At 38.5% G+C, this 9,747-nt stretch overlaps 1 protein-coding gene across 1 annotated transcript; it reads right to left on the reverse strand.

The window, feature by feature from the left end:
- Positions 1–3,957: 3,957 nt before the first annotated feature.
- Positions 3,958–6,275, reverse strand: LOC310926900 (homeobox protein engrailed-1a-like; the record flags this gene model as incomplete). The annotated part of the gene is made up of 2 exons (XM_083889108.1): positions 3,958–4,277; positions 5,717–6,275. The coding sequence occupies 2 exons, from the start codon at positions 6,273–6,275 to the stop codon at positions 3,958–3,960; spliced, it is 879 nt and encodes a 292-aa protein (XP_083745234.1).
- Positions 6,276–9,747: the final 3,472 nt, after the last annotated feature.

Raw genomic sequence — 9,747 nt, forward strand, 5'->3', positions numbered from 1 at the left:
ATTCCTCAACATGTTTTGAATCACACTCTGCATTGACACATACACACACGTGTGTGCACGATGCTTTAATCATGCAATTGCACATGCATGGAATGATAAATCAGGAGTGATGCAAATAAACTGTAAAATCCTCTAACTGTTTCTGCTGTATAATCAGAGACGAAGCAAACCTCCACTTCTCTTCCACACTGATCCGAGGCCAGCAGCATCAGCAGAGTGGAATAAAACAGGTAGAGGCAAAAAAATCCAGTCAGTCTGTCACAACATTACCTTTGAATTTGACAAATTGATCTTGGCCAATTGCAAGCTTCTGTTTTCTTTCTTATTTAAGAGGACTAGGAGGGGACATGTTCTTTGGACAGGCTCAAGAGTGATTATAGAAGAGGCAAACTCTTGCTTTTAGAGAAGCATGAAGCTCCGGATGACAGATGACCTGTAGGCTGAAGGAAAATAGGGTTTTATCAGGAAGATGCTTACTCGATAAGTAATTTGGTCCAAAATAATTACATAGTGCAACAGCAGCAACATAGCTTTACCATCTGAGACTCCCTGAGCAGCTTTAACACTACACATAACATTAAAAAATTATCTAGAACAGGGGTTCTCAAAGTGTTGATACCTGAGGGCCAATTTAGGAACCCAACATTAGACTGAGGGCCGCCAAAGGGACAAAAAAAGAAAAAAAAACTGAAAGAAATCCCATTTGTAATAATTATGGCGTCCAAAATTTGACAAAACGGACATACTATACTACGTTGTCCAAAATGTGACAATTTTTTTGAAAACAAATGTTTGATCCAAAATTTGACAAAAACGTCATACTATACTATGTCGTTAAAAAATTGTACATTGTTTTTTGTACATTTTATGCCGTCCCAAATTTGAAAAAAAAATTTGGTCCAAAATTTGACAAAAATGACATATATGCTGTCCTAAATTTGACACATTTTTTCAGACAAAATTTAGGTCCAAAATTTGACAAAAATGACATATGCCGTTCCAAATTTGAAAAAAAAAATCAAAAAAAAATTTGGTCCAAAATTTGACAAAAATGACATATATGCTGTCCTAAATTTGACACATTTTTTCAGACAAAATTTAGGTCCAAAATTTGACAAAAATTACATATATGCCGTCCCAAATTTGAAAAAAAATTTCCATAAAAAATTTGGTCCAAAATTTCACAAAAACGTCATACTATACTGTGTCGTCCAAAATGTGAAAAAAAATTTGGGAAAAAATTTAAATGCCAAACTTTGACAAAAACGTCATACTATACTGTGTCACTATGTCATCCAACATTGGATGACATAGTAAATACAGTTGTACAGTTTACACTTATTGGTCTGTATCCAGTAATGTCCAATAAACATTTAACAAGCTTAGTAGCTCCTGGATTAAAACTATCAACTGTAATTCATTGCGGGGCCGCCAGAAATGTTTCTGCGGCCCACCATTGGCCCGCGGGCCGCACTTTGAGAACCAATGATCTAGAACATCTAGAACACAAACTGCTTGATTCAATTCATGATCTATCTATCTATCTATCTATCTATCTATCTATCTATCTATCTATCTATCTATCTATCTATCTATCTATCTATCTATCTATCTATCTATCTATCTATAAAACTGGTTTTATTTGAGAACAATTGCTGCAGAATAAACAAAGTAGGATCGAAAACGAATCTCAAGTACAGTACTTGAGATTCGTTTTTCCTACTCATGGTCACTTTATTTCCATCTCATATAAATATGACGGGTTTGTTAATGGTTGCAAGTGATGATTGATTTCATTTCTCAAAGTAACCATCACACATTTCACTGTTCACTGTGTACTTTTTCCTTATTGGCTTATTAGATTCAGAGATGTGTCACTAAATGATGATCTACTCAGGGTTGAGGATGTGTCAGAAATGTATACAGAAATTAAACTTTCTTATTATAATATTAAACAATATAAAATAAAAAATCTAAAAACTATAATTAATAGAAAAGTAAAAATACGTTGTTCTTTCTTATTTTGTTATTTTACTGGAGGTTGCTGTTGTCTTTTTCGATTTTTTTTTTCGAACAATCAAGTGTCTTCTTTTTTTCTTTCTTTTTTAAAAAAAAAGACAGATGAAAGACAGTGAACAATTCAAATGTCAAATTTTTCGTTTCACCTGCATAAATACTTCAGATGACGTGTAAAGTTTTAGATACTTCTTTGTAAACGATGTTAAGATAAGGAATAATTTCATATTCATATATTTCATATTTTCACCAAAATGAGACATAAATACATGTACATGTTTTTGTTTTTTTTCATAAGGCCTTGTTTTAGACACTTTTCTTTATTTTATTGTTCTAAGGAAAATGTAAGATGTTGGAACCTGCAGGGCGCGTAATGTGTGGCCTTGACCTGACTGAGTTTCGTGCGGGTTAGAGACAGTTTCCTTCTCCAGAAGCTCCATCTCTTCTGTTTACAGCCTGCAAAGAGCTGCCATGATGACACGAGTGAGCACAGAGAGCTGGAGCAATTTCATGCTCTGCAACGCTTTGAACAGCATTGATATCACAGCCGTAAATCCACCTGGTTTCTGGAGACCGAAGAATATATAGATTCATATGTCCCTCTGCACGTGCACACAATAACTCAATTTAGTAATTGGATATCAGGCCTTTGTATAAGAAAAATGGTCAAAGTGCTTCCTGAGGATTCTTTTCATTTATTTTTTTCGATATAAAAGTGTTTATGTGGCAACATGGTTTAAATGTACATTATGCATATGCATCCGCTCCGTCTATTTGACGCGTGTCTGTAGTTTCACCTGCCGAAATAAACCACAATCTATGCAGCTTAGAAAGTGACCCATATGTAAAATGCGTGTAAATGTAAGAATGAAAAACACAGAAGAAACACGTTCAGCATTATCGTGAAGATGTCATATAGAGAGACTTAGACAGAGAATGACTTTTAAAATTAACTCGTCATTTTTTGAGAATGCGAAGAATAAAATGAACTGTCCCAGTTTGGTGGACAAGGCGGGGGGAGGATAAGGAGGAATTAAAAAAAAAAAAGGAATATGAATGATTGATTCCGGAATCAATCAAAGAATAACTCCAAGACATTCAACTACTTCATTTTCCCACGTACTTAAATGTATTTTATTTACTGTAACATGTATTTATCTGAATTTGATTCGTGGTCAAATGAATTCTAATTTGTCTCCACAATTCCAGGAGTTTAAAAGAGAGACCGATCTTCTTTCTTTCTTTCTTTCTTTCTTTCTAGATTTAAAAAAAAGCGAATATTTCTGTTGTTTGGGCATTTATCTCCCCTCCCGCAAAATAAATAAAAACAAAATGCATAATAATAATAATAATAATAATAGGTCTTGACTAAACGGTGTCTCTATAATATTCCTATGATATTCCTGAAAGCATTTTACAGACACGGTCATAGTTATTCTACGTAACTGTTGTTTCCTTCAAGGACTTCACCGTTGTAGTAGTAACTGTGTCAAACTGACCGTATATAGGATTATTACAGTTCTTAGAACTCTGTTGCTCCTTGAAACCTGTTATTAAAACGGCCATGTGTGGTGTTGATGGGGCTGCAGTAGCGACGACGGCGGCGGCGGCGGCTGCAGCAGATGCAGCAGCTGCAGTATAGTGTCATCCACAAACAAAGCAAACACATTAAGCTGCAAGTGAAGTGCAGTTAACCTGGCCAACATCATCATCATTATCACAGGATGAAATGTTGCCTTTGTCGTTGTTGTTATTATTATCATGTGTACGTGTCCAGGCTCTGGTTTCCAATCAAATCTTTGGTTTTTGCGCGGCAGATCACCCGAGTCTGTAATTAAGGAGCGATGGATCCGTCCAAATATTCCACCCACTGTCTTCATTATCTGTATTTACAGTGTGCAGAGTGTCTGAATAGGAGCAGTCAGTCAGTCAGTCAGTCAGTCAGTCGCTGTCCTCCTTGTCCTCTTGGATGGTGGTGGTGGAGTGGTTGTACAGTCCCTGCGCCATCAGCTGCAACGCCAGGCCGTTCTTGAAGCCGCTGGCCTTTTTGATCTTGGCCCGCTTGTTCTGGAACCAGATTTTAATCTGGGACTCGTTGAGGTTGAGCTCCTGCGCCAGAGACTGGCGCCGCTGCTCCGTTATGTAACGATTCACCTGGAACTCCGTCTTCAGCCGCTGCAGCTGCTCGGCCGTGAAGGCCGTGCGAGGCCGCTTGTCCTCTTTGCCGCTTTTCGACTTTTTTAGTTTCCGTGTCCTTGGGCCTGCAGTATGAGCGAAAGGAGAGTGGAGACATGAATATTCAGCTAGTCATCAACAGGAAAAAACAACAAGCACCGGCCGCGAATGTAATATTGACATTGTTATTATTATTATTGCTGTTATTACTATTATAATTATTATTATATAATATATTGTAATAATAATAATAATAATAATAATAATAATAATAACAATAATAATAATAATAGTAATATCAGCAATAATAATAATAATATTAAATAATAATAATAATTATTGCGGCTATTACTATTATTACTATTATAATTATTATTATTATAATAATAATAATAATAGTAATATCAGCAATAATAATAATAATTGCTGTTATTACTATTATTATTATTATTAGAACCCTCACACTGAACTCAAGCTGTGCATCAGCCGTGAACACACACCGACTTGCTGTGCGCGCACACAGAGCACAGCGTGTAGTCACGCAGCAGCAACAATTTAGTGACGGTAGAAGAAAACACGGTGATAAATCAAACATCTATTCTACAGGAATCAACACAGTATAAAGCCGCAGAAATGGTATTGCGCGAAACGTTCACACGTGTATCGTTGTTGTATTTTCCTCAGTTGTACAACGTGTAACTGTATAAAGAGAAGAACGGGGTTCATAAAAAAAAACACACAAGCTTTGATTAACATGTATTTACTTTATACTGAAATAATTCATCAAAGCAATCATAAAAATATACCATAAGTAGCAGTTTCTAACTTTTCTAACCAACTAGATTAATAGTTTCGACTCAGTAAAAAAGGTTATCATTGTTTTATTTATATATATATATATATATATATATATTACAAGCAATTAAAACCATTACCTGCAGCAAATGATATAATGTATTGTATATTGTTTTAATTCATAAAATATATATATTTTTTAAAATTAAACCCTGATTTTCGTTTCCTCTTGTTAATAATTAAGTTACATATGCTTCCCTGACTCCTTTTCGTGTTAATATGTCGTGGTTTGGTTCAATACTATCAAAGTAATAATAATACTAATAATAATAATAATAATAAAACAATGTTTTGTACATCCCTATTTAGTAAATGCTGGTCAAACGGAGATTCCACATCTTGTATTGAGTCTCCAAATCTTCATTCTCAGCTGTCTCAATATAAATGCATGCTAAATACATGTAACCTTTTATTAAAAAAAATAAAATAATAATAATAATAATAATAATGTTTGATTGCAGAATTAAAATGGCCTGGAATTATATTATTATATTATTTTTATTCGTTAATTTGGGGGAAATAGATAGTATCAATATTGTTGAATTTGCTTTAACATTTTGTGACAGACACTTATTTAAGTATTTATCGAAACTGTTAATTATTAATCATCATCATCAGAATAACCGGACGTTCGCAGTTGTTGCAGTTGTTCATGAATCTATTGCCTTACCAGATGAGGGCCTGTCTGAGTACCGGGTGCAATAAACCCAGGCAGGCCACAGCAGCGGCTGGCTGTCCGGTGCCGGCGCCGGCGCTGTGGTGCCGTTCAGCATCACGCCGCGCGAAGAGGCGGTGTTCTCCCCTGTCCCACCGCCGATCCTCTCCTCGGCTTTTACCGCGCTGCTCCCGGTGGAAACAGCGTCTGCGGCTCCGGCTCCGGCTCCGTCTCCGCTGCTGTTTTTGGGACTGGCCAAAGAGTTCGAGGACGCGGTGCTGTCATTGCTGCAGTTGGAGTCCTGGCACGGCGTCCCGGGAAGGCCCGGCCTGCTGACCGCCGAGTGGACGCGCTCCCGACCGGAACTGTGCGGCCGCTCGGTTCGTGTGCCCGAACCGTGCTCCTTCTTGCAGCCGAAGTCGGGTCGCAGGATGTTGTCGATGAAGAAGTTGGTGGTCCTGTGTGCCTGCTGAGCGACCTGTAGGGGCAGAATGGGCGGCGAGGGCAGACTGGGAGCCGGGGAGACGCTCTCTCCTTCACTGTCCGTGCTGTTCACGCGCCGCTGTTCCTCCATCACTGCTCTTGCGAAGAACGCGCGGCTTTTCTTCTCTCAATCCACTTCCACACCCAGTGGGCCTCTGCGTGTATCCAAAATATTACAACAGCCGAAACATTAAAACATGGCTATATTCTATAATTATTCTCAAACTGCGGATATCCTGTTTGCGTTAATGCGCTCCCGCGCGTCATGGTCGGCGACTTGGCACAAGACTGCGCTATGGTTCCTGGGGTGCTGTGCTCCACACACACCAGCACCACCTTTTCTTCGCTGACAGTCAGATCTTCACAAAGTCCTTACATCATATTACCATGTGGACAGACACGCACGCACGCGCACACACACACATACACACACAGGTTCGCGCAGCTATTCTCATAAGGATACTCCATTGATTCCCATTCATTTGGAGACCTATAACCACAAATCGATTATCAGGAATGGAGTTCACTAGAACCCCGATTTTAGGTCTCCACGAGGACTACAGGTTCAGAAATTCAACAAATTCAAGTACACACACACACACACGTCGGAGACATGACACGAGCATATAACGTCTATAAAAGGTCACTCGGCCAATCACAGTGCGGGACGCTTTTGGACATGGGGCGACGGCGTCCAATAATGTCAGGCCTCTCTGAGCAGAGAGTGGTGGCGCTGTTGGTGGTGCAGGGGGGGCAGGCCTCACACACTTACTGTGTATCCAGATTAAAGATTATCACTGCTCCGCACCTTCAGCTTTGTTCCACCCTGTTACAGCTGAGGAGGAGGAGGAGGAGGAGGAGAAACGCACCGACACACGGATTATGTGATTGTGCGTTTTACGGCTCAACTTTGATTCCCGCATTTTCTGCTGAAAAGTCCACATTTATTACCCCCCCACCCCCACCCCCACCCCAGCCCTTTTTAATGGATGTACACCTGTATCTGTTCCAGTACTGATCCTCCTCCTCTCTGAGCTGAAGAACCAGTGTCATTGTTGCATTGTTTTCCAAGCCGAGCTCTGGAAACGCGCCCTCTTATCTCTCCACGAGAGAGAGAGAGAGAGCTGCAACCGGCGGATAATTTATGGCTTTTAATTACTCCCTTATTCTGCCTGATAACTGGGAATGTTCGTCTCCCGGTGGTGTGTGAGAATGGCCTCTCGAAACCTGTCACCGTCACCGCGCAAAACACTCCATCAAATTGAGCGCAAAGTGAGACCAACAATAATATAATGGAGGACAATAGACAGCGCGCACAGCAAAGGGATATTTCCAGCGTGTTACTGTAACAGAAAAAGCCGCAGTGCAGCCTGGGATGCAAACTGCACCGAGACACACTTTAATCGGTGTAATTCATCTTTAGAAGCCTTTGTTTGATTTGATTGTTTTAGGCAAACAGAGGCTCACGTGCGCAAAGTGCTCACCGTATTGCGTAATTAAGAAGTGACTGGACCGATGCGTTATTTTAATGGCTTTATAGTCTCATGAGAATATGGTTTAACATGGGTGTGATTGTGTTACAGTAGCATGTGTTTTTTCCTTCTTTTCTTTTTTTGTGTAGCCTTTGGCTCTACCTGCTGATCATATACAGCAGGGGTTCTCAAAGTTTTGATACCTGAGGGCCAATTTAGGAACCCAACATTGGACTGAGGGCCGCCAAAAGGAAAATAAACAGAAATAAATCCCATTCGTAATCATTTTAATGACCAGATTGCAGTTCTACAGTTTACACTTATTGCAGGGGTCTTTAAAAGTCTTAAATCCAATAATTTGAATTTAAGGCCTTAAAATGTCTAAAATTCTACTAAAATCTCATAAAAGGTCTTAAATACAATTTTGAAAGGTCTTAAAAATCCATCAACGTTAGTTTTATTTAAAACATGCATAAACTTCAGTCTCGCTTTGAAATGTTTCTGTTTTTGAGGATGCGATAACAACAATAACTACAACACAGAACTAAAGTAGGTCACCTGTGCTGCCCATTTATCGAGCACCACTAGCTAGTGGTGTGTTACAGCTTAGCATAGCAGCGGAGAAAACTTAATGAAAGCCCACAGTTAAGCCCAATTGCTTGCATAAGATGAGTAATTGCAAGTTCAACGATTTGTGGCTCCAAATTTCCTTCATGTCTTTTGTACTTTTTTGCCAGTGTGGATTTGAAATGAGTCTTAAATTGTATTCATTATGGTCTTTAAAAAAGTCTTAAAAAGTCTTAAATTTGACTTGTTGAAACCTGCAGAGACCCTGTATTGGTCTGTATCCAGTAATGTCCAATAAACATTTAACAAGCTTAGTAGCTCCTGGATTAAAACTATCAACTGTAATTCACTGCGGGGGCCGCAAGAAATGTTTCTGCGGGCCGCCATTGGCCCCCGGGCCGCACTTTGAGAACCAATGCATTAAAGCAATAACATCACAGTAATAAACCATTATCGTTCTGCTCCGAACTTCTGCCCTGATCACACACACACACACACACACACACGCACATACACACTCCGGCATCTGCACTTTATATATATATATATATATATATACACACACACACATATATATATATACATATATATATATACAGTATATATATTAAATAGCCCATTATAGGCTATATCGTGTTGTAGTATTTTCTTTTGTGCAACCAAAAATAAATAAATAAATAAACAAACATTTCTGAATGATGATCCACCTCACGTGCACGCACACTCACAGTGATTTTAATCACAAGCATTTTTAATCTTTTATTCCTCAGATTATTATTTTTAACCGTCGGTTAAAGTTTGCAGAATAAGAAACTATATAAAATATATAAAATATAAAACTGTTAGTACGTTAACATGAATAAAACGTGCTTTCCGTTTATCCTCCCGAAGATACTGTGGGGGCTATTTAAAGAGAATCGTTTTACTCTTTTAAAAGTAAAATAAATGACTGTGTCACTCTTGTAAAATAAACGCATCTGACTCCACAGAGTATATTTTATATATCGTGTATTTTATAGGATTGCAGTGGTGTCTAATTGTTCATGTCGACAAGATACACACACCGATACGGCCTGACGCTTCACTGAACAGTCAATCAAAATAGTATTAGAGCGCCATCTAGTGATCAACCCGAGTACCGCGTATAAAACAACAGTTAAAATTGCCAATTTTATATTCTCATTGTGTGAAACTGAGGAAATCTAAACACACATAAGAGTTAAAGGGTAGAAATGGTGTTACAGACAGTAGGGACTGTAAATATATTTAAAGTTGAAATAGCTGCATCAGACACCACCCTGTGGCTTTTGTTCTTTTGAGATGTTTAATATTGTTTTGTTATTATATTGTTGTATTATTCTCATAGAAATGCACTTTTTATATTTAAACCCTGCTACAGACCTGCTATTTCATATTGTGCAATAAGAATTTGATGGCTGTTTATCCTTTTAATGTAGTACGCTGCAACTGAAAACCCACCTCACGTTAACTAGGGTCACTTTTTCTTTTTAATGTCCTTGACCC

The sequence above is a fragment of the Microchirus variegatus genome (genome assembly GCF_963457635.1).
Source record: "Microchirus variegatus genome assembly, chromosome: 5".
NCBI classification, from domain to species: domain Eukaryota; kingdom Metazoa; phylum Chordata; class Actinopteri; order Pleuronectiformes; family Soleidae; genus Microchirus; species Microchirus variegatus.